Source organism: Sesamum indicum, linkage group LG3, assembly GCF_000512975.1.
Source record: "Sesamum indicum cultivar Zhongzhi No. 13 linkage group LG3, S_indicum_v1.0, whole genome shotgun sequence".
Lineage (NCBI taxonomy): Eukaryota > Viridiplantae > Streptophyta > Magnoliopsida > Lamiales > Pedaliaceae > Sesamum > Sesamum indicum.
In genome coordinates, this window is record NC_026147.1 from 21,827,297 (window position 1) to 21,853,730 (window position 26,434).

Sequence of the window (26,434 nt, forward strand, 5' to 3'; positions counted from 1 at the left end):
TGGTAGTTACATATTCAAAGCGTACTTAACTCCTAAAAAGGAGGACACTTAAGCACCATTCACAGATAGTGGACACTGAACGTGGATACATGCATAAACCTGTCAATAGCGCAAGATAGTAAGGGATATAAGGAAGGAGATCGCATGGCGAGAAGGTAAGTTCTTTTTGGGTAGTTTTTCAGCTAGTTATCTTCGCTTAACATTGAGAGCTATCTCACACATACTAGAAAACTAACTTGAGCGTCGGAGCACCTCCGCCGGGACCTATCCCGGCTAAGTGACGTTCATTTCTTGTTTGCAGAGAACCTTTTCGATTACGCACGTAGAGCAGATCGTTTGCTTGGAGAGAAGCTGAGTTTTCGTGCCGGATCATATTTAAATAATTCATGTTGGATGTATTGACAATTTAAATATTCATATACTTGTACGCATGATTATGCACTTCCGACATGTTTAATTTGGCAGTAATCCAAGCAAAAAATGACATAGTGATCTACAACGATTGTGTAATGAACCAAGAACGTTTATAAGTATATATTAAGTCCCGAGTCTAGGAGTCTAGAGAGTCTACTGGTCAGCGTCAACGACTGGGAACGGCGGCAAAGGCACTTCCCAAACCCCGAGTAGAGGAGTTTTTTCATTCTTACTCTGAAACTATCTTCTTTCAGAATTCTTTCTCCCACACACCTTTGCCTCTTTCACCGAGGAGGTTAGGGGGCAGAAGAGAAATTGAGTCAATGGATCTCGTAACACTTTTTCTTGCTCTATTTTGCAATTTCTTGGCATGGTTCTGTGTCCTGAGGTCCAATACCCGGCGGAGATCGGCCAAGCTTCCACCGGGGCCTCGGCCTTCTCCTATCATCGGAAACATTCTCCAACTCGGCCGAAACCCCCACCAATCACTCGCCGAACTCTCAAAAACTTATGGCCCTTTAATGTCTCTCCAGCTTGGTAGCATATACACAGTAGTTGTATCCTCACCTGAACTTGCAAAAGAAGTACTACAGAAACATGACCATGTCTTTTCTGGCAGGACCATAGCAGCTGCTGCCCAAGTGCACGACTACCACAAGATTTCAATGGCCTATTTGCCAGTCGGAAAGGAATGGGGAACAATACGCAAGATATGCAAAGAACATGTTTTCTCCACTCATCGACTGGACGCTAGCCAAGGCCTGAGACGAGAGAAGTTGCAGAAACTGTGCGACTATGTGTATCGGCGCTGTACAGGCCGAGTCGTGAACATTGGCGAGGCTGCCTTCATAAGAACGCTTACTCTAATGTCGGGTAGGCTGTTTTCAGTTGATTTTACTGACTTTGATTCAGATGTTACTCGGGAATTCGAGGAGACTATTGAGGGCGTGGCCAAGATTGTTGGTGCTCCAAATATTGCCGACTTTTTTCCCATTCTGAAGATGATTGACCCACAAGAGATACAGAGGCAGGCTAAGTTTTACTTTGGGGAGATTGATCGTAATGTTTGAAGAAATAATCATTCAGAGACTGCAATCCAGGAAGGCGTCCAATGGTTCTCCCAAGAAAAATGATTTGCTAGAGGCACTTCTTGATCTCAGCCAGGGAAGCGAATATGAGCTGAGTTGCAAACGAATAAATCATTTACTTCTGATGAGTTGTTCATCTGTTTAATAAGTTTGAACACTAGATAGTTTGTGGCCAACGTGGTTTGGGTAACGGCTGGAAAAGACTGGTTATCTGTCAAATATCTGATGTAAACAATCTAGTTTATGTGCGGCTTGTCTCAATGGTAGCAAGAACTAACTCCATCTTTACTTTAGGACTTATTCGTTTCAGGGTCAGACAGAACATCAAGTACAGTGGAATGGGCAATGACAGAACTGCTACGCAGCCAAGAGATGATGGCTAAAGCAAAGAATGAGCTGAAAAGTGCAATCGCAGAAAACAAACAAGTCGAAATATCAGACATATCAAGACTGCCATACTTACAGACCGTGATAAAAGAAACATGCAGATACCAATCCTGCCGGTCCACTATTAATCCCTGATAAGGCGGAAGACAATGTTGAAATTGACGGCTATACAATCCCTAAAAACACATAGATATTTGTTAATGCCTGGGATATTGGCAGAGTTCCAATCATATGGTCGAACCCAAACTCATTTGAGCCTGATCGGTTCTTGGACAGCAGGATAGACTATAAGGGCCAAGACTTCATGCTTAAACCTTCCGAGTCAGGAAGAAGAATGTGCCCTGACTGGCCACTGGCTAATCGTATGTTACATCTTATGGTGGCATCTCTGATTCATAACTTTGATTGGAAATTCAAACCAGGGATGAAGCCGGAAGATGTTGACACGGAAGAGAAGTTTGGATTGTCGATTCCCCTCAAGGCTATTCCAGTCAAGCCATTAAGCATATAACATTTGCAAAAATGTATTCTGTCAAAGTGTTGTGTACTTGTGTGTCCGTAGTTAGTCATTCTGTTCTCATTCTCTTTAATCATCCCGTCTTTTCATATAAATTTTGGAATCAATATCGTAATTTTTATCTCGTTGGCTCTTCATGTTGGTGAAGGAATCTGGGTCAGAAGTTCCCACCAATCACCACCCGCAAAGATTTCAAGGAGGCAAAATTAATGGGATGGTAATGGTATGTGGGATAGCAGGTGCTGGTGGACGGCCTGACCACATCCGGGCAACCATGAACTCTTCAATGAAGCCTATGAGATCCTGATTGTTACGATCAACATCCTCATCGCTAGGTAATTCGCGGCCTTGAACAAAAAAAAAAAGGAGCCAGAGGCTGATCTCTCAAGTGAGAAACCAAAAAAAACAAAAGGCGGCAATACAATAGGAACATTGCATTTAGCTCGGGTTTCGTTTAGCTTTTACTAGGATTAAACATTAAACATATTATGTTGAAGCCCGCCATTCCCCAACATGCCACACATCGCTTAGTATCTAAATCAAGAATAACACCTTAATAAATCAACAAAACATAGAGCAAACTGAATGAAATGGCAACCAATATATTAAAAACACCAATCTTAAAAATCCAGGAATAATTTGGAAACCAAAAAGATTATCTCTCGAGTTAAAAAACCTAAAAAACATTACCCAAAAATTCATCCGAAAATAGCACCCTCACTAGCAAAAAGTTGATTCAGATTGGCCAGGCCAATATCTGCAATCACTTAAAAGACCAGATGCTCAAGAAACAAGGTTGTCGTTCAGTGAAAGTGAGGCAAGTTGGTCGGCAGGGCTGTTAGCCTGCTGAACATTCCTCAGGACATCCATCGCCTCAGCAACCTTGGCTTTCAAAGCCTCAGGAGATTCAAGCAAATGCAGAACCTCAGTCTGGTCCATCTCCAGAAGCATGCCTGTAACCTTCGCAGCATGCTCATGCTCCAGTTGATCAACAAGAGGATACAAGTTCTCACCCAACATCTGTCAGCAAAACTTGCGCAATAAGCATATCATACACAAAAATTATAAATGAAATTTGTATCACTCAGTAGTATGCTTACAGTTCTCTGCTGTTCAGGAGTTGCATTTGCAAGAGCAGAAGCAAGAGCAGTAATTGGCATGGGCTGCGGAACAGCAGCATCTCGAGGAAGCATGCCACCCATGTCATATGGAACAGAAAGCATCCCTCCCGCAACCCCAGGTATGGGCACATCTGGCACATTACGACCAGGAGGAAACCGATACATCCTACCCCTCGGTAGCATCTGTAAGGAAAACAAAAGTCATACCTGACACTATACAAATTCAAAAGTACACAAAATTAGAAAACCAAAGTACAACTAACTTGCTGCTGCATCAGCGGCACAGGCTGCTGATTTTGTTGCACAGGACCACCTCCTCGCCTGCCACCAGGACGTTGGCCCTGCTGACCCTGTTGGACTAGGGGCACAAAAAAATTTGGCATAGGAGCACCTCCAGGGCGCATTCCAGGAACAAGCTGCTGCTGATAGCCAAAGCCAGGCTGAAAATATAAAGAGCATAATTACAAAAAGTAGCTAGTTGCTTGTCCATATGGAGAATACTTGGTGTCATGCAACATGCAACTCCTAGTTCAACACCAAGCATGCTGTTCTCCTACATAATCAAGCAGAGCATACAACAGTACATCGCGAAATTCATAAAACAAAGACCCTACCTCACCCCAAAACAAAAGGATACCAACTAATTTCAATCTACAGTTCAATAACACAGCAATATCTCCAATATGCATGATATCAGATGCATAATAAATGAAAAAACAGCTCGCATAGTCTGTGAAGGGAGATGATTATTAGAAAAGTTAAATTGACAAGGATCACAACTTAAGGGTATCAAGCAGTAAAAGAGGGATGTCTAAACCCAACAAAATCCAGAAACACGGTAGTCCACGACCACATTTTGAACGAAAAGGCCGCCAAGAACGTAGAAGACCAGAACTGAAAAGCAATCCTCAACCATAAGAGGTTTCAGTGGAATGCATCACAACACCCCTCAAAATCAATCAATAAATCATTCTGATACCAAGTTGGGAAGAAACTAGGCAATTAGGAAGTACCATAGGTTACTTGAGAAGTGTCCATCTATAGAAAAAAGAGCACAAATCCATATTTCAGCTGCTATACAGAACTATTTGCCCTTCTCAACTGACTGAGAAGATGGTGATGCCAGTGACTTGGCAGCGGGGGATGCTTACATGTGATCAGGGAGGTGAAAGTATTCAGCATTTGGCTCACCAAGCTGAATGAGCAGTCAAATTTTTCAACAAGGAGGTCAAGAGAATGAAAGCCAGACAGCAATTGTTACCTGAGGAATTATAGCAGGAGGAGCTTGCCCATAAAACAGCTGCTGGCCAATACCTGGTGCACCAGGGGGATACATAGGCATACGGGGAGCCATTGATGGTGGCATTGCAACAGGCCTCATTTGCGAAAATTGAGCCTGCAATAAAAAGATAAGCTGTAGTAGAACCCATGACAGAACAAAAAGGAAGAACATAACGCATTAAACGCCATTTCCAAGCTCAGCAAAGGAGATAAAGATGCTTAAAACTGACGGTGGAAGGCTCAAATTAGGATTCCTCTCTAAATCCATGAGCTACCATTTCCTCCGAAGATGCACAAGCCCAATCTAGCTAAGAGACTATTCAGCAAGATAACAGTTTCCGTAGTCTAACCGCTTTTCCTCATTAACACAACAAATACTACTTTAGCATGCAACATTAAGAATAATTGCTTTGACGTGCAACTCTAGGTAATGATATACACCCGCAGCAAGAATGCAGAGATCAAAGGACACAGGAAATGTATCCCATCTTGGGAACCTACCGCAGGGCTCTTCCAGAAAATTCAAATTACAATGATTTTCAGTGATCATATAGAGCAGCAATAACATGATGTAGAGTAAAAATGAAAACTGCATAGTTGGTAATTGAACACCTATACAGGTCCAAAGTAACATTCAACAACACTAGACCAATATTGGGTAAATCCAGTAGCAACAGAGAGAAACGAAGGGGACAATTCAGATTCCACATACAAAAAATGTGCAAGAACTGTCCACAAGGTTCGGCATCTTTCATGTATAATTAGACAAAAGATTCCCCATTCAAGTTACAATTACCTGCAACCTTGCTCTTCGCTCCTCTTTACGCTGCGCAAGTGCAACATACAATGGCTTACTGACCACCATTTTCCCGTTCATTTCAGAAAGCTAAAATAAAAAACCAACAGCTTAATCAGATCTAGGAATTATTTAATAGAGTGTTATCCAGAAAGTTATCAGTATCGTATCAACTCACAGCTCGAGAAGCTTCCTCCGGCGTTGAAAAGGCAACAAATCCAGATCCTCTACTTATGCCACTAGGATCTCGCATAACCTAAGCAACCAAAGGACATGAATAGAATTAACACAACTAAGTACAACAGTAGCAAAACAACATAATTAAGAATTACTGCACATGCAACTGTAAAGAGCACAGTATCAAAATACCTTGCATGATGTGATAGTACCGAACTCTGTAAACAGTTCTTTCAGTTTGTCATCATCAATGCTATCATCCAAGTTTTTAATATATAAATTAAGCCCTTGAAATTTGTCAATAGCTTCCCTGGCAGTCTGCTCAAATCGATTCTTAAGTTCTTGCTCTCGCTCCGACTTTTTCTGGGCTTTTCCTACATACCACTCCTTGTCATCAACTTTCTTTCCATTTAGAGCTTCAACAGCCTTAGCAGCATCATCAGCATTTTCAAAATTGACAAATCCAAAACATTTTGACTTTCCATCAGCATCCCTCATCACCACAGAACTAGTGATTGCTCCATATTCACCAAAAATTTTCTTCAAATCATCGTCTGTAGTGGACTCGGCTAGATTTTTCACATAGACATTGTTGAATTTCGTCTTATGTAGTGCAGTTTCCCTCTCCTGCTTCCGAAGGAAATGCCCAACATACACTTGCTTATCATTAATAAGCATGCCATTTAACTTATCTATAGCACTTTGTGCAGCTTCATCAGAATCAAATTGTACAAATCCATAGCCTTTTGATTGACCATTAGGGTCTGTTGCAATCTTGCACGAGAGGATGTTGCCAAAGCTTGAAAAAGTGTCGTGCAGAGCTTTGTTATCAATTGTTTTATCCAAATTCTGCATAATAAGGTTCATTAGTATGCAACTAGAATAAGAACAGACAGAACAACAAATTGTGTAAGAAAAGAAAAGGCACTGCCTCATATATCAAAGAAATATGGCTAAGAGAATGTAATGTAGAAATCAACAGGCAGCAAGGGCCCACAGTTCAATTGTAATATAAATTCTGTTTAAGGTTTTGGTTCATCTAAAAACATCAAACAAAGAATGGAGATTCAATTCACATCTTCATTTGGTGAAAGTATGAGAAACCAGTTTAACAAATTTTGATGTGCAAACACCTTGACATAGACAGCAGAAATGAGGAGGCATTCACCTTTATGAAGATATTCGCCGTTCCACTTTTACGAATACTTGGGTCCCGATGCGAATACATGACTCGGATCGACTTGTTATTAAGGGGAGTGAAATTCAAAACTTCCAGAGCTCTTGCCGCTGTAATCAAAGTTAACATGTGAAATGTCAGAGGCGAAATTAAGGCTAGGAGGAAACAATTGCAAACTTTCTCCATAATTAAAAAACATTGAGCAGAAGAAAAGGTCAAAGCACCTGCTGTTGTAGTTAAAAAAGAGCACACTTAAAAGGAAAACCAGCATAACCACAACTGCAATAGTGACTGACATAAAAGAAAAAAAATGTTCTCTAAACATCAATACAGCAATAAAAGAGGCTGAAATATGTGTAAATGGCACGGCCTTCTTCAATTTCCATCCATTAAAATGTTCTACCAGGCCCAGGCATAACTGTCAGCAATTCCATGTGATAAGTTGAGCAATATTTTCCCTTAAACAATAAAATTGAAAACAACAATAATCTATAGGAAGGCACTTTAACTTTCCAGATTTGTATATGGTCCCATCCAAACTGACATAGGTATTCGGATTTCAACATGGCTTGAAAGCAGAAGGGTTTTGTTTCTAAAGGCCCCTGTGGTTCTAAATTGGTTGTTCTATGGCTTAATTGGGAATCAAGGTAATTCATCAAGTGAAGTGAATCACAGATCAAGCAACTCAAAACACCCACCAATATATTAAGCGCACTGCCGAGATTCATTACTTTTGAGAGCTTCTGCAATGGTGAACTATTAGTGTTACTAATCTGTAATACTAGTGGAATATCACCGAAAAGAAACTGTAATACCACTTGCGAACCAAAAATCCCAATTATTTACTGGAGATCACTGTATTTCTTTTCAAGTTTCCCAGCAATTGCTTTTGAACTCTGTTCACAAGTAGAACAGTGTAAGGACCTTAGTCAAAGACAACTTCGAATTCTTTTTTCAAGCTGGGTTTTTAATAAAAAAAAAAACAGGACTATACTAATCACAAGGTAAAAAATATAAAAACAATTTTGGAAGGGTGGGCATTTTCCTTACTTCCTCCATACACACTAGTATTAAGAAATCAACCACAAATCTACAAGCATGTAACCAAACCGTATACCCAGGGATGCATCAATTAAAGCCAGATTCCAAGATGCTCCATTTCAAACAATCAAATTAGAAGTAAAATCACTAACCATCCTGGGGATTGCTATAGTTGACATAACCATAGCCAAGGCTGCGGCGAGTACTGAGATCTCGGCAAACCCTAACCGACACAACCTGTCCGACCTGATTGAACAGATCATACAGCTGAGAGTCCGTCACGTTTAAGTCCAAGTCCCCCACATACAGAGACGTCGACATAAACTGTCCAGCCGCCGCAGCTGCCGCTCCACCTGGCGCCGCCACTCCGTTGGGCCCAGCCGCCGCCACATTCTGGTGCTGCACTTGAATCTGCGCCATTCCTTCCAATTTCAGCTAAATTCCTAGTTTCTCGGTCTGGAGATTGGGGGGGTGTAATTTTTCCCTTCTCCTCCTTGCTATTGACCTTAGATAGATAAAACTACGAATGACAACGAGGAAATTGAAAATTTTTGGGGTTTTTCAGTAGGGATGAGAATAGAGGAAAGGGTAAAATGTGGGGGTAAAAATATAGGATAGATCAAAGGATAGAGAAATTCCAGAGAGAGAATTTTGGAGGTATTTTTTTCCTTTGGGAGGGCAGGGAACTGCACCGCACTCGGGGAAGAACATCGCCTCTGAGGATTTATATATGAAGTGGCAGTGTTAGGAAACCCTAGCAGCGAGAAAAAGCGGTGAAATCTTGGCCGTCGATATGAAGTGCTGCTGCCCACGGGAAAAGCGGCTTATTAATTTTTTATTATAACAAAAATATTATGTTTTTTAAAAACATATGACAATTTTATTATAAGTCATGAACAATATTCATAATTTAAAAAAAAATTTAAAAAATTGCTCAAGTCGTGGACAGCATACACAACTTTAAATCGTGGGTATTGTCCACGATTATACTTGAATATTTTAAAAAAAAATTCTCAAGCATCAAAACTGACGCGCATCAGGCTCAACAATCTCATTTTTTTTAGATATATTACATATATTAGTATTTAAATAGTATATATATTATAATTAAAATATTTTTTTATTTATAATCAATGTTAAAACTTTTGTAATTCAAAAAATTATTATCAACTATTATAATATAGGAATAATTACACTTTCTTCTCCTGAAGTTTTATGTAATTACACTCAAACATCTTATGATTTAGAAAATTACATCTAACACTCTTGAGAATTGCTTTTATCTAACAATTAAGTTTTCATGTTGGTCAAAATTCATTGAATTTGTTGATATTAATAAAAAAATAATATGTTTAGCCTTGATTGACTTATTACTGACCAAATAATTTTTTTTTTAACTATAACTCCCCTTGTAGAGTGAAGATATACCTCTTATATGCATTAACACGTGAATAGTATGAGTGTAATTTGATCATAAAAGATATATTTGACCTGCAATAATTCAATAATAAGTCAATGAGCAGCAACATTAGCAAGAACTAACTTATCTCTATTTTAGGACTTATTTATTGCAGGATCGGACACATCAAACACATTGGAATGGGCAATGACAGAATTGCTACTTAGCCTAGAGAAGATGGCTAAAGCCAAGAATGAGCCAAAAAGTGCAATCGAAGAAAACAAACAAGTGGAAGAATTAGACATATCAAAACTGCCATAGTCAGACTTTGATAAAAGAAATATTCAGATACCACTTGGCCGGTCCACATTTAATCCCTCGTAAGGTGGAATATGATGCTGAAATTAACAACTATACACACACAGATATTGTTAATGCTTGGGCTATTGGCAGAGATCCAATCATATGGTCAAACTCGAATTCGTTTTAGCCTGAACAATTCTTGGACAACAAGATAGACTTTAAGGGGCAAGATTTCATACTTATTCTTTTTGGGTCAGGAAGAAGAATGTGCCCTGGCTGGCCACTAAATTCATAACTTCAATTGAAATTTGAACCAGGGTTGAAGCCAGAAGATGTTGACACGAAAGAGAAATTTGAATTGTCGTTGCACAACTCGATTCCCCTCAAAGCTGTTACAATCAAATGGTTAAACATATGACGTTCGCAAAAATGTATCGTATCAAAGTATTGTGTGTGTAGTTGGTCGTTATATTCTCATTCTCTTCATTTCTTTTCATACAAATTTTGGAGTCAATATCCTAGTTTAAATCTCTTGGCTCTTCATGATGGTAAATTGATAAAATACCAACGGATTTGAGTAAGAAATTCCCTCTAATCACCAACCATAAAGGTATATCAAGTAAAAGGTAAAATTAATGGGATGGTAGGGATAGCATGTGCTGGTGTGGCATGACCATATCTGTGCACCCATAAACTCTTCAATGAAGCGTGAATAATCCTAATTGTTACGTTTACATAGTGATAAACACCTTTGACACTTTTTCATTTGCAAGTAATCTCAGTCTCGAACAAAAAATAACCAAGAGGTTGATCCTTCAAGTGAGAGAGAAAAATACAATACAATATAGTCTCTTCTCTACATTTAGCTCAGGTTTTCCTTAGCTTTTACTACAATAAAACATTCAACATAGTATGTTAGAGTGTGCCTCAAGGTGCGGGCTAAATCGGTCTAGGATCAATACGGACCAATCCAAAAAAACCGACAAGAACGGGTCACTACCCCTCATGGCCGATCTTGGGACAAGTGGGACCCTTATTTAGTTCATTCTAAAACCTAAACCCAACTCATGAACTCGCACAATTGAGACCAAAACCAAACCCGCATCAAGCCCAAACGTGCTTTGTCTAAATTTTTCTAATGATAATAGTTAACTTAAGTTTAGAAGTGTCTTTTAAATTAAAATCAAATGAAAATTATATATAAAAACTTAACAATTAAAAAAAAACCACAATAGGCTCAATCCAGAACCAAATGGTCCTTGGACACTAGACTGGACTTATCCTAAATATTTATTTCTAGGACCAGCTCAAAACCAGCCGAATCCCAAACAAGCTTGGGCTAAACCAACATCATTTGAACTAACCCAACCCAGCCCACTGTGCATCTTAATACATACCCATCCCCGACATGCTTTCACATCCATTTGTATCTAAATCAGGAATAACACCATAATAAATCACACAATCATAGAGCAACAGAATGAAATAGCAACCAATATATATTAAAAATCACCGATGATCTTAAAAAAATCCAGAAATAATTTGGAACCAAGACGATCTCACAAGTTCAAAAACCTAAAAACATTACCCAAAATTCATCCTAAAATAGCACCCTCACTAGCAAAAAGTTGATTCAGATTGGCCAGGCCAATATCTGCAATCACTTAAAAGACCAGATGCTCAAGAAACAAGGTTGTCGTTCAGTGAAAGTGAGGCAAGTTGGTCGGCAGGGCTGTTAGCCTGCTGAACATTCCTCAGGACATCCATCGCCTCAGCAACCTTGGCTTTCAAAGCCTCAGGAGATTCAAGCAAATGCAGAACCTCAGTCTGGTCCATCTCCAAAAGCATGCCTGTAACCTTCGCAGCATGCTCATGCTCCAGTTGATCAACAAGAGGGTACAAGTTCTCACCCAACATCTGTCAGCAAAACTTGCGCAATGAGCATATCATACACAAAAATTATAAATGAAATTTATCACTCAGTAGTATGCTTACAGTTCTCTGCTGTTCAGGAGTTGCATTTGCAAGAGCAGAAGCAAGAGCAGTAATTGGCATGGGCTGTGGAATAGCAGCATCTCGAGGAAGCATGCCACCCATGTCATATGGAACAGAAAGCATCCCTCCCGCAACCCCAGGTATGGGCACATCTGGCACATTACGACCAGGAGGAAACCGATACATCCTACCCCTCGGTAGCATCTGTATGGAAAACAAAAGTCATACTTGACACTATACAAATTCAAAAGTACACACAATTAGAAAACCAAAGTACAACTAACTTGCTGCTGCATCAGCGGCACAGGCTGCTGATTTTGTTGCACAGGACCACCTCCTCGCCTGCCACCAGGACGTTGGCCCTGCTGACCCTGTTGGACTAGGGGCACAAAGAAATTTGGCATAGGAGCACCTCCTGGACGCATTCCAGGAACAAGCTGCTGCTGATAGCCAAAACCGGCCTGACAAATTACCAAGAGCATAATGACAAAAAGTAGTTACTCGCTTTTCCATATGGAGAATATTTAGTGTCATGCAACATGCACCTCCTAGTACAACACCAAGCATACTGTTATGCTGCATAATCGAGGAGCATATGACAGCACATACTGAAACTCATAAAACAAAGGTTCCTCTTATCAGATGAAACAAACAATCAGTTACCCCATTGACACCCTACCTCATCCCAAAACAAAAGAATATAAACTAATTTCAACCTATAGCTTCAGTCACACGGCAATATCTCCATTATGCATGATCACAGACGCACAATAAAAGCAAAAACAGCAGCGTTGTCTATGAAGGGAGATGATTATTAGAAACGTTATATTGACAAGGATCACCAACTTACGGGTAACTAGCACTAAAAGAGGGATCTCTAACCCCAACAAAATCGAAAAACACAGTCATGCACGACCACATTTGAACAATATGACAACCAAGAACATACAAGACCAGAACAGAAAGGCAGTCCTCCCAACTTGAAGTTTCAGCGGAAGGCATCACAACAACCCTCAAAATCAATCAACAAATCATTTTGATACCAAGTTGGGAAGAAACTAGTCAAGTAAAAAAGTACAATAGGTTACACGAGAAGTGTCCATCTACAGAAAAAAGAGCTCAAAAATCCATATTTCAGCTGCTATACAGAACTATTTGCCCTTCTCAACTGACTGAGAAGATGGTGATGTCAGTGATTTGGCAGCAGGTGCATGTTTCTTGCAGGTTCAGGGGATGTTTACATGTGGGTCGGTAGGTGAAAGTGTTAGACATTTGGCTCCACAAGCTGAATGAGCAGTCAATTGTTTCAACAAGGGGGTCAAAAGAATGAAACCCAGATAGCAACTGTTACCTGAGGAATTATAGCAGGAGGAGCTTGCCCATAAAATAGCTGCTGCCCAATACCAGGAGCACCAGGGGGATACATAGGCATACGGGGAGCCATTGATGGTGGCATTGCAACAGGCCTCATTTGTGAAAATTGAGCCTGCAATAAAAAGATAAGCTCTAGTAGAATCCATGACAGAACCAAAAAGAAGAAAATACCGCATTTTACGCCATTTCCAAACTCTGGAAAGGAGATAAAGATGGCTTAAAACTGATGGTGGAATGCACAAATTAGGATTCCTCCCTAAACCCATGAGGAGCTACAATTTCCTCCAAAATGTGCAGGCCCAACCTAGATAAGAGACTATTCAGCAAGAGAACAGTCTTCTATGGTCTAACCAGCTTTTCATCATTAACCAGACAAATACTACTTTAGCGTGCCACATTAAAACTAATTGCTTCGAGTTGCAACTTTAGGTAATGATAAACACACGCAGCAAGAATTCAGAGATCAAAGGACAGAAGAAATATATCCCATCTAGGAAACCCAGAGCAGAGCTATTCCAGAAAATTCAAATTATAATGATTTCCTGTGATAATATAGAGCAGCAATAACATGATGTTGAGTAAAACTGAACAGTGCAAAGTTGAAAAGGTTTCACACCTATAAAGGTCAAAATTAACATTCAACAACATTAGGACAAATATGAGGTAAATCCAGTAGCAACAGAGGGAAATGAAGGGACAATTGAGATTCCAAGTACCAAAAATGTGCAAGAACCATCTACCAAGTTCGAAATCTTTCATGTATAATTAGAGAAAAGATTCCCTTTTCAAGTAACAATACCTGCAACCTTGCTCTTCGCTCTTCTTTACGCTGAGCAAGCGCAACATACAATGGCTTGCTGACCACCATTTTCCCATTCATTTCAGAAAGCTAAAATCACAAAACCAATAGCTCAACCAGATCAGGCATTATTTAATAAAATGTCACCCAGAAAGTCATCAGTATCGTATCAACTCACTGCTCTAGAAGCTTCCTCCGGGGTTGAAAAGGCAACAAATCCAGATCCTCTACTTATGCCACTAGGATCTCGCATAACCTGGCAGCAAAAGGAGATTAATAGAATCAGCACAACTTAAGTACAACAGTAGCAAAAGAACATAATTGAAGAAATCACTGCTCACATCCAACTGTAAAGAGCACAGTACCAAAATACCTTGCATGAAGTGATATTACCGAACTCTGTAAACAGTTCTTTCAGTTTGTCATCATCAATGCTATCATCCAAGTTTTTAATATATAAATTAAGCCCTTGAAATTTGTCAACAGCTTCCCGGGCGGTCTGCTCGAATCGACTCTTAAGTTCTTGTTCTCGCTCCAACTTCTTCTGGGCTTTTCCTACATACCACTCCTTGTCATCAACTTTCTTTCCATTTAGAGCTTCAACAGCCTTAGCAGCATCATCAGCATTTTCAAAATTGACAAATCCAAAACATTTTGACTTTCCATCAGCATCCCTCATCACTACAGAACTAGTGATTGCTCCATATTCACCAAAAATTTTCTTCAAATCGTCATCTGTAGTAGATTCAGCTAGATTTTTCACATAAACATTGTTGAATTTCGTCTTATGTAGTGCAGTTTCCCTTTCCTGCTTGCGAAGGAAATGCCCAACATACACTTGCTTATCATTAATAAGCATGCCATTTAACTTATCTATAGCACTTTGTGCAGCGTCTTCAGAATCAAATTGTACAAATCCATAGCCTTTTGATTGACCATTAGGGTCTGTTGCAATCTTGCACGAGAGGATGTTGCCAAAGCTTGAAAAAGTGTCGTGCAAAGCTTTGTTATCAATTGTTTTGTCCAAATTCTGCAAAAGAGAGTTCAGTAGTATGCAACTAGAACAAGAAGAGACACAGAAGAGCATATTGTGTAAGAAAAAGAAACGGTAGTGCTTCATATATCAAAGAAATATGGCTAAGAGAATGTACAATAGAAATCAACAGGCAGCAAGGGCCCACAGTTCAATTGTAATACAAATTCAGTATAAGGTTTTGGCTGAAATAAAAACATTAAACAAAGAATGCAGATTCAGTCCACGTCTTCGTTCGGTAAAGTATGAGAAACCAATTTAACAAATTTTGAAGAGCAAACACCTTGACCAATACAGCGTAAATCATGAAGCATAAAGGAGGAGACATTAACCTTGATGAAGATATTTGCTGTTCCACTTTTACGAATACTTGGGTCCCGATGCGAATACATGACTCGGATTGACTTGTTATTAAGGGGAGTGAAATTCAAAACTTCCAGAGCTCTTGCCGCTGTAATCAAAGCTAACATGTGAAATATCGGGGGCGAAATAACATCCTTCCATATGAAAGAGGCTAATGCAAGGAGAAAACAATTGCATACTTTCTCCATAATTAAAGAACACTGAACAGAAGAAAAGGCCAAAGCACCTGGCTGTTGTAGTGAAGAAACAGCAAACTTAAAAGGAAAACCAGCATAACCACAACCGCAATAGTAACTTATAAAAAAGATGAATATGTTCTCTAAACACCAATATAGCTATAAAAAGAGGCTGAAATATGTGCAAATGGCACAACCTCCTTAAATTTCTATCCAATTAAAAGTTTTAACAGGCCAAGGCATAACTATCAGCCCTTCCATGTGATTGTTTAGCAATCTTTTTCCTTAAAGACTGAAAACAACAATAATCTATAGGAAGGCACTTTAAGTTTCCAGAATGCTATCTGGTCCATCCAAACTGCCATAGCAACTCGGACTTCAACAAGGCTTGATAGCAGAAGAGATTTGTTTCTAAAGGCCACTGTGGTTCTGCATTGGTTGTTCTATGGCTTAATCTGGAATCATGGTAATTCAGCAAGTGAAGTGATCACAGATCTAGCAACTCAAAACACCAACAAATATATCTAGCACAGTGCAGAGTTTCGTTACTTTTGAGAAAATCTGCAATGGTGAGTTATTAATGTTACTAACCTGACCAAAACTACAAAACGGTGATTACATAAGCCAACTTTCTAGTACAATATCACTAAAAAGAAACTGTAGAACCAAATTGCGGACCAAAATTTCCAAATATTTACTGGAGATCACTGTATTTCCTATTCATGCTTCCCGGTAATTGCTTTTGAACTCTGTTCGCAAGTAGAATATTGTAACGACCTTAGTCAATGGCAACTTCAAATTCTTTTCCCAAGCTGAGTTTTAATAAAAATGGTCCAAGAAACAGGACTATATTAATTATAAGGTATAAAAAGATTTTAAAAAAAAATAAAGAATTTTGGGAGGATGGAGATTTTCCTTAGTTCCTCCATACACAGTAGTAGTAAGAAATCAGCCACAAATCTACAAGCATGTAACTAAACCATATACCAAGGGATTCGTCAATTAAATGCAGATTCCAAGCTGCTCCATTTCACATAATCAAATTAGAAGTAAAAGCACTAACCATCCTGGGGATTGCTATAGTTGACATAACCATAGCCAAGGCTGCGGCGAGTACTGAGGTCTCGGCAAACCCTAACCGACACAACCTGTCCGACCTGATTGAACAGATCATACAGCTGAGAGTCCGTCACGTTTAAATCCAAGTCCCCCACGTACAGAGAGGTCGACATAAACTGTCCAGCCGCCGCAGCTGCCGCTCCACTTGGCGCCGCCACTCCGTTGGGCCCAGCAGCCGCCACATTCTGGTGCTGCACTTGAATCTGCGCCATTCCTTCCAATTTCAGCTAAATTCCTAGTTTCTCGGTCTGGAGATTGGGGGGTTGTAATTTTTCCCTTCTCCTCCTTGCTATTGACCTTAGATAGATAAAAACTACGAATGACAACGAGGAAATTGAAAATTTTTGGGGTTTTTCAGTAGGGATGAGAAGAGAGGAAAGGGTAAAATGTGGGGGTAAAAATATAGGGTAGATCAAAGGATAAGAGAAATTCCAGAGAGAAAATTTTGGAGGTATTTTTTTCCTTTGGGAGGGCAGGGAACTGCACCGCACTCAGGGAAGAACATCGCCTCTGAGGATTTATATATGAAGTGGCAGTGTTAGGAAACCCTAGCAGCGAGAAAAAGCGGTGAAATCTTGGCCGTCGATTTGAAGTGCTGCTGCCCAAGGGAAAACCTTATGGCGACACGTGTCGCCTGAGCACGAGCGACGTATGACGTGGTCAAATCGTAGATGTAATTTATTTATTTGTTGTTTTGATAAAATCTTGTCGATTGTTACGGGATTACAGAGGTTGTTTAGCGTTCTTAGAGCTCCTAAACTATAGTTAATCAACATCATTCCAACACTTTTCAACTCAACCTCATCTTTATCCAATTCCATCAAACTTTAACTAAAACATAATAATTATTCATAAATACATTGTTGCTCAAACAATTAACAATAATCCCACGTAACTATATCGTAATTTCTCTATAATTTGGTTAGAGTTAATACTACAATATGTAATTAGATTATTACAACAACAATTGGCATCAATTCCATTTGAATAATATATTTAACCTTTCTGTTTATGTCACATAAGTCAAATCCAAATTGAAGACGAACCAATGATAATACTAATTTTGAATCTCAACAGATCAATTTTATGGGTTATTAAATGCATCTGGTAGTTGATTAGCTAAATTTTGCAAATTAATTATCTTTTAAACTTTCAATTCATTTTGATTAATACGAGCATTAAGATGAGATAATGATAATTTATTCCAATTAATTTTTCTTTTCAACTGCCTACTCTCTCTCCCCTAATATTACGAAATTTGATTCATCAAAATGATAATCGACAAATCGAGTGTAAATAAGTCCCGCATTGATGGTTCAATATATTTTATATAGATGGAGACTTAACTCCAACATAAATTCTCAACTTCTTTTAAGGACCCATCTTAGTGGGTTGTGGTGGTGCAATTGGGACATATGCCCTGCACCCAAAAATTATTAGATGGAAAATGTTAGGTTTCAGACGAAAAAATAATTGAAGATGAGAGAACTTGTGGTAACTTGTTGGTCTAATGTAAATTAATGTTGTTGCAAGCAAAATAGCATATCCCCAACAAGAAGTGTGAAATTTTGATTCACAAGCAATGGCCTTGAAATTAATTGCAGAGTCTTATTAAATGATTCTACAAGACCATTTTATTACGAATATGTGCTACACGGTATTCAACATCATTTCTAATAGACACAAAATAGTCATTGAGAGTTTAATAAGTAAGTTCTCCAGCATTATCAATACGTATTTTCTTAATTGGATAATCAGGAAAATATGCTCGTAATCAAATTAATTAAGCAAGCAATCTTGCAAACGCAAGGTTGCGAAATGATTACAAAGACACATGTGACCATCTAGTTAATGCATCAATTAAAATTATGAAATATCAAAATGGTCCACATGGCTAGTAGATTGGTCCACAAATATCGCCTTGTTATACATTCTAAAAATGTGAGAGATTCACTCTCTGTTTTTGTTGGAAATGGTCGAACAATTAACTTTCCTTAAGAACAAGGAACACATTAGAAATTATTGGATTGAAAAATTTGTTGGCTCTTCAGTGTATGTCCATTTAAATTCTCATTTTTTTTTTTTGCATCGTAATTGATCCGGGATGACCCAATCGATAATTTTTCTAATATGCACTTTTCCCCCAAGATCACATTTGTGATATAGAGATACTCAATATTCTCTTCGTTTGTTGTCTCAATATGATATCCATTTTGGCGGATATCTTTAAAACTTATAAAGTTTTCTTGAGATTTGGTGGAATAAAGTGTATCATCAATATAAAATTGTGTTTTACCCAATAAGAATGCATTAGCTCTTCTGGAGCCATCTATTAACTTTGCACTACCAAATATTATACTAACATTGGTTTCTTGTATTACTAAATAAGAGAAGTACTTTTTATCTTTAAGTATTGTGTGAATTGTGACACAATCAGTGAAACACATATCTTTACTATTGACGTTGGCGCTAACCAAATGATTACTCATTCTTAATTAAAACATGACAAACATGTAAACCAATATCAAAACATGCTACTAATGAGACAAATTATGTAAATAAAGTTATTTAATATCATAGAAAACATGCTGGACAAAATTCATAATACTAAACAAGAAATAAGGAAATTATTTATGAACACTTCCGTCACCAACCAAGTGATCAATTTTTCTATTTGGATCAACAAAAACGTCATCAACATCAAGATGAAACATGTCAATATATCTAGAATAATTGCATAAAATCCCCCTGTATTTTAGAAATTCGATTAAGAATCCCCCGTGTTAAAGTATAAGCAAAAAATCCCCTGTGTTTTGTGAAATGGTGCACACACACCTCTTCCGTCATTTCTCCTTAACGGCGTTAATTTTTGTGGTGATTTGTTCGTTATTTCTTGTTTTTAGAAGCCATTGATCTTTCTTAGTTAAAAATGGATTGCTTAGATTTTAAGTAATTTATAAAATATACTTTTGTATTTATATATACAAACACACAATTATATATATAATAATTATATCAATATTTAATATAATATATATATGTGTAGATAGGGTGGGCGACATTGTCCGCTGCCGCTTAGATTTGGGCAACGACAGCTTGATGATCACCGCCAGCGACACCACGGGAGGTGGAGGCGCGAAGGCGGAGGCAGGGGGTGGCCGATGATTTGGGGAAGACGAAGACCCCTTCTTTTATTTATTTATTTATTATATTATTTTTTTGTAATGTTGATGTATTAAATTAATTCAATTATTGGGTTTTCATGTAATTAAAAAAAGTATTTTAATTAATTTTAGTAGTGTTTATGTAATTTATTGGATTTTCAACACATTGGTAGTAAATAAGTATTTTTAAATTAATTTTGTTTAGATTAACACTTTCAAAGAACTAAAGTTTCCATGATGATAATCGTGTTTTAATAAAATCAAATAGGAATTAATTTATTTTATTTAATTCATAAAACAACACATAATTTATATACATAATCATATATTAGCAACTTTTGAGTTTCAACCCTCATCAATATATTAGTGCACATTTTCTTTCAACGTAGTTGAGTTTTCTTTTTTCTTTTTTCTTTTAATGAAATTCAATGTCGTTAGTTCAATTGCATATACAAAATTTCTTTAAAATATATAATTAAGTTATTTTTTATTTTTAAATTCAAAATTCATGAATTCGAATCATATAACAACTATTATGAAGTATTTAATGGAATCTTTCGATATACTTTACTGTGATTTATTGATGTCGTATATATCATTGTGTAATTTTGGCGTATCCTTTTTAAGAATTAAAAGAACTAAAGTTAAATGATAATTTAAAATTAATACTGCATATTATAAATATGACATAAATAATATATAAGATAAAAATAGATCGATCTTTTAAATTCCTTCCCTCCAAAGTGTTTTGTCTATATCACAGATAATTCAGACCCCACCAACCACTTGCTCATGATATTATATAAAAATGTTTTGCGTGTCTCCAACTATATCATAAACATATATATTACATAATTAAGAAGTTGCAAATAAGGAAAAAAAATACTTAAAAAATAGGAAAATAATATAATTTTAGTCCTGTGATTTTAAGAGATTATATTTTTTGTATTGTATATATTGATTTTCATAATTTAGTCATATAATTTTAAGATTTTTTTTTGGCTAATTTGACTGAGAAATTACTTGTGACTTGCACATTATATAATTAAATCGCATTTTTAGTATTGTAATTTAAAGGAGTTGGTATTTTTGGCCCTACAACGAATTAATTTAGAGTATTAAAATTATAATTTAATTGAGTCGTGTCTAAGTTACATACAATTTTCTGAATAAATTGCACGAAAAAGAACTAATATTGTTAAAATTTCAAAATTATAAAATTAAATAATAAAAATTAATTCTTGCAAAACTAAAAAAATCACCCTCTTAAGTTAAAAATATGCCTATACTCTACAAAATCAGCCACAAATCATAGAAAACAAGTTTTATATATGTAAGGTAAAATCCAAATTACCCCCTATGATACTCAAAATGTTTAAAGAGGTTCTTGTAATAAAAAAAAATATATAATCCCCTATAAAATTTAAAAAGGTGCATATTACCCCTTCCCTTCAGAATTGTACTTCAAGCGCCCAAATGCGACCAAGTATGTATTTTTTGCCCCTAAATGACCAAACTACCCCTACTTTTAAATTATACATATTTTAAAAATATAATATAAAAAAATTTAAATAATATGTTTATATGTTAAAAAAAACCTAAAAAATATAAAATAGAAAAATAAAAATAACTCGTCGATGGAGGGGAGATTGGTGGGGTGTCAAAATACTCGTCCGAGACTCGCGTCAAGAGATGATCAGACTGTGGAGAAAAATATAATAGAAGATGGGGCTGCAGATTAGGATTTTCTTAGCCAAAAAAAAAAAGAGACGACGGTTTTTTGAGCAGAAAAATTGAGATAACTCACCAACGAATTGGAGATTTTTAATGGGTAGAGTATCAAAATTCTCGCCGTTAGACGGGCTTTTCAATAGTGGTAAGTTTGCTTCAAAAGGTGGTCGGACGATAGATATGGGAGGAAAAGAAAATTAAAATAAAGATATATACATACATATATATATATATATATTAAAAAATATATAATTATATATATTAAAATTATATATTAATTTTGATAAGCATGATTAAATTTGAGCCACAAATCTAGATCAGATTAATTACAGGTCATTGATTTAAAAAGGGTATTTTTGTCATTGCAACATCAACTCATGTTCAAATACACCAGGGGCCAGTATGCACATTTGTAAGTTTTATAAGGGGTTAGATGGTATTTTTTTATTATAGGGATCTATTTGAACATTTTGGATATCACATGAGATAATATCAACTTTACCATATATAATGTGTGTAAAAAGTATAGAATTAAAGGTTGCAAATCTATAATTGATATTATTCAGCTGATACGTATAAAAAATTCTACATGAACTTAAGAGAGGTTAGATCATAGTCTCAATATTCTGAGGTTATTTCACCTTGGGTAAATTACAATGAATTTTATTAAAGTTGGGTATAATTATAATTACGAATTCGTTGTTTGAAAATAACAAATATTTCGTCTGATATTAGATAAAATAATATAATCCTTAGATGGAGATTTGAAATTATCAACTTTGCCTTTATTATATTTTTTTTTCTTTTAAAAAAAAACTATAAAAATGGTAAAAACTCATACGGGGATGGAAAATCTTGAAAACATTGTAAAAAAATTCTCAACTTAGATCATATTTTTTTTCCTAAAAATAAACAAAATTATAATATATAGTTTATAATGGTATTTTGGTCAGTTTACCACAAAAAAGGTGAAAATCTAACGAATACTAATGAATTGAGTTAATTATTAGACGACCGTTAAAATTAAGAGATATTTCTAATTATGCCAAATTCCAAGAGAGCTCATTTTAGTTTACTATTTCACTTTTAATCCAAATTTAATGGTTTCTCCAAGTTATTGGGTGGTTAAATTTATAGCATGGATGAAAAATAAATTAGAATAGAGAAAAATGGTTCATACAACAATTTGTGTTTCATCCTTTCCTTGTTGAAAGAAAGAAACACAAAGCAAGAAAAATAATAATTGAACCACCTCATGGAAATAAAAGCAGATTACAACTTAATTAACCTGCGCGCAGATCAAGTTAAAATTGAAATCAACATTTATTTCTAAAGAAACCCTTCAACATCTTCCTTCCGGGTGCAATGGGAATAGCTTTAGGGTTCTATCTTCCCCTTCTTCTTCTGTACAACAATATCTGCTATCTTCTTCTTCTTCTTCTTCTACGCATTCATCAAATCCCCATGACCTCCACTTTCTCTTGTATGAGCTAACATCTAATCCCTCTTCCCCCTGCAACAACTTTTTATCCTATTTATTAATTAATAATGTAACATAATATCCACTCCTAGAAAATTATATATATATATATTACCTTAGAGGTAGATAATAATAGATAATTAGTGGTGGTAGTTGTCGTAAAGGGCGAAGCTGAGGTTCTTAGACTGTGTGTGAGGCCGAGACTATTGCGCTTTTGCTTCTGCCTCTCGCGTGCCTTGTGATTTTGGAACCAGTAGAACACGTTTTTGCCTTCGATCTTTCCATACTTGCCGAGCTGTGCGGTGATCTGTTCGATTTGCTGCGCGTTCGGCGTTCGCATCCCGCCTCTGTACAGCATTTCCAGTATTCCTATCTGTTCTTGCGTTGGATTCCACCTCGTTCCCCCTGCCTGCTGCGCCTCTACCTGTTCAAAGTTCAAGTACTCGAAATTCAACACCATTTTGGGATACCGACAATTTTCATGTCGGGAATTTTCAAATTAAGTGGACCATGAATAAAAGACTCGTCGTGCAGTACTCTGACAACTGTGTGGAAAACATTAGGCAGAATGTACATTCACCTAAACTGTCCTACACGAGAGTTTCGTAGTACAACGTATAATAAGCATGTGTATTCACACTTTTTCACACACTACAAGGTGTTTTCTGTGATTCTTGCTTTTGTGAATGTGTTTATGCGAGTGAGAGAGAGAGAGAGAGGGAGAGAGAGAGTCTTGCATGAAGCTAACAATACATCAGCCAAACAAGGCATGCAAAACGCGACCAGCACATTTAGAAGGGAATTTTTAATACAAATCCTGTTCGGCTGGACCTGAACTAGTAATATGACAAGTTTAATACACTTATCAAGTATAATTTAGGAAAAATGACAATCGTGGTGGCCGCGGACAATTACCTGAGCAGATTCCTTCTTCTCAAAGTCGGAAGATTCAAGTTTTCTAGGACCACTCTCAGGTCTAATGAAACTCTTGAGATCAAAAGCGTTAACCGTGGTGGTGGCCGTGGTGGTGGTGGGGGTGGTGACAAGCTTAGGAGCGAGCGGGCGCAGCCGCTTGCATCCAAGACTAGGTTCATGCTCCCAGAATCCACGTGCAAAGTGGTGCACCTTCATGACTTGAACTTTGATGGTTAATGGGGTGTGGGGGATCAGTTTGATGGCGGAATCCGGTGGTTATATAGACAGAAAAGTGATGGTGTTGAGGAAGAGAAATAAAGGAGAATAAAGTGGGAAGGAGAAACAAGAAAAGGAGGAGATTGAGCAAGACCAAATGATGAGATGAGGTTGACTTGAGATTTTACATGTTAAAAGGAGAAATGAAAAGTTGAGTGAGAAGAAGGGGGGGGGGGGGGGGGGGAAAATGGGGGGGGGGGGGAGGTGGGAAAATCTAGTCTAGTGTAGAAAAAAAAGCAAACGCATATATATATATAGTGCAATGTCCTTTAATCATGGTTGCTAGCTACTTGCTATATAACACTTCTTTCTTCTTTCCCCTTTTTTCTTTAAATATTACAAAATGATTATCTTATGTAACTAAGTTAACAAGATGTGAAATTATCATTGTTTCTATTTGCCATAATAATAATTTTACAAGCCTATAATAAACAGACACATGCAATATGTATAGCGCACTTATGGGGATATATCAAAAGCTTGCTATCCAAGTACATTACGAACGCGTGAAAGTTACAAGTAATTTTCTACTTAGGGCTGATCTATTAACTACACGTGATTAAAGAAATGTAGTTTTAATCTCTTAATACTCTTCATAGAAAGGATTTTCTTGCCATTTGGTCGTGCTTTTTGTTTCCATCTTGCACGAAAGCAAGTTCTTCTATCATGCTTCAAACTTGTTGAATACGAGAATCGCTTCCAACTCGTCGAGTGCATGCACCCGAAAAAAATCTAACTATATATGAACATTCAATTGAGTCATTACTACATTGCATGTGTCTACATATCTATACTTTATTTAAACTTCATCTTATGAATTTATTATAATAAAACTTTGATAGTCACTTAATTATACATACAATCATTAATATATATTAAGGATATGAGATGGCCATGTTATGTATGTATAGTCAGTCTATAAACGGAGAAAAATAACAGATAGAAAGTTAGATAAGAATGCAGATAAGAGGACAAACTGGAGTGTCATCTTTTTTTCTGCTTTCACTCAAAATTCTAATAATTGGAGTGTATGTATACTATATATATATATAGAGAGAGAGAGAGAGATGAGGGGGTGGGGGGTGTATATATGTATCATGTATGTATATGACGTGCATAGGCGTGTGGTTGGGTAGTCTAATCAAACTGGCTAAAAATTTCTTGCTTTCATGATAAGTTGTCCTATGCTTTTCGGTGCCCTCTTTTCTCATTTTCCTCTCAACTTTATGAATTGTAGGGAAGAGCGAGGGAATGTAAAACGCATTCCTCCAATCCCAATACTTTAAAATGCTAACGCTTTTCTCTTTTCAAGATACGGATATTGTTTGTGCTGTCAGAATTACAGCTGAATGCAGTCTTTTTTAATTTTATATATAGAGATAGTTTTCTTTTTGAAAAAAAAAACATTTTACTAACAAACAAACACAACTATATATATACATTTGATACCCATCCCACATCTAATAAGATAAGTACCATATAAGTATTTATAATCCAATTAATTAAATAATATTTTTCGATAAATTATTCTTAGTTGAATTTAAGGATGCACTCACAATTTTAAAAACAACTCTCATATCCAACAGGCTGAAGACGTAACAAATAATATCAAAGTTGATTTCAAACAAAATTAGAAATTAAATGTCATACCGATCAAAGTACTACATGAGTAAAAATTACCACGATGCCGCATAATTCTCACGTCCAATAAAAATGTGACTATATATATAATAATAATGACAATTCGATTTGAGAAAGACTTTACTTGCCGAAAAATTGTTATATACACGCTTTTCCATGCTTTAGTTGATAAAATAATAAAAGAATTTAAAAGGAAATAATAAATACTTATATATATATATATGTTATGATGATAAATAAAAAAATATGTGGCTATCTCTATCTGTGTCTTTGTTCTTGGGAACTGTTGCTCCAATTTCCCAAATAGTATAAATCCACCAACGCACTTTTTATCCTGTTTTATATGACAAATAAGTCGATAAAAGAAATGTAGCATGATTTTCAACATCCATGTTTGAATATTTATTTAGATATATTATTTTTTAATGATAAATTATTTGATAAGGTGCAAATACATTAGTAAAATAACTCATCTGTCCATGATAGGGCGACCAAAAATAATAGGTATAAACACTAATAATAATATAATTTTTTATTATAATTAATTATCTTGACAAAAAGTAAATTGTATATGCTCGCAATATAGGAATATATAATCTTTTTTTTTATGGTAGCGTGATCGAGCACATCAATCAGATATATAAGTGTCATTAATTTTTTTATGCTT

General features: G+C 36.6%; 3 protein-coding genes and 1 pseudogene across 5 annotated transcripts; 1 reads left to right on the top strand and 3 right to left on the bottom strand.

Moving 5' to 3' along the window:
- LOC105159280 lies at positions 492–3,155 on the top strand (annotated as a pseudogene).
- Positions 2,989–8,419, bottom strand: LOC105159137 (polyadenylate-binding protein 8-like). Its single transcript, XM_011076093.2, has 9 exons — positions 8,152–8,419; positions 6,950–7,068; positions 5,974–6,630; positions 5,783–5,860; positions 5,605–5,694; positions 4,789–4,923; positions 3,791–3,967; positions 3,507–3,710; positions 2,989–3,426 (listed from the first exon to the last, which is right to left on the bottom strand). The coding sequence occupies exons 1-9, from the start codon at positions 8,417–8,419 to the stop codon at positions 3,190–3,192; spliced, it is 1,965 nt and encodes a 654-aa protein (XP_011074395.1). The 3' UTR covers positions 2,989–3,189.
- LOC105159138 (polyadenylate-binding protein 8-like) lies at positions 11,180–16,772 on the bottom strand. The gene is made up of 9 exons (XM_011076094.2): positions 16,505–16,772; positions 15,235–15,353; positions 14,243–14,899; positions 14,048–14,125; positions 13,870–13,959; positions 13,048–13,182; positions 11,981–12,157; positions 11,697–11,900; positions 11,180–11,618 (listed from the first exon to the last, which is right to left on the bottom strand). Exons 1-9 carry the CDS (start codon positions 16,770–16,772, stop codon positions 11,382–11,384), a joined length of 1,965 nt encoding a protein of 654 aa, XP_011074396.1. The 3' UTR covers positions 11,180–11,381.
- Positions 22,586–24,293, bottom strand: LOC105159139 (WUSCHEL-related homeobox 4). Of its 3 annotated transcripts, none has more exons than XM_011076097.2 (3): positions 23,851–24,293; positions 23,051–23,359; positions 22,586–22,968 (listed from the first exon to the last, which is right to left on the bottom strand). In XM_011076097.2, exons 1-3 carry the CDS (start codon positions 24,064–24,066, stop codon positions 22,798–22,800), a joined length of 696 nt encoding a protein of 231 aa, XP_011074399.1. In that variant the 5' UTR covers positions 24,067–24,293; the 3' UTR covers positions 22,586–22,797. The 3 variants fall into 3 exon arrangements, with proteins under 3 accessions (XP_011074399.1, XP_011074398.1, XP_011074397.1); XM_011076096.2 differs by having other exon boundaries at positions 22,586–22,977; XM_011076095.2 differs by having other exon boundaries at positions 22,586–22,986.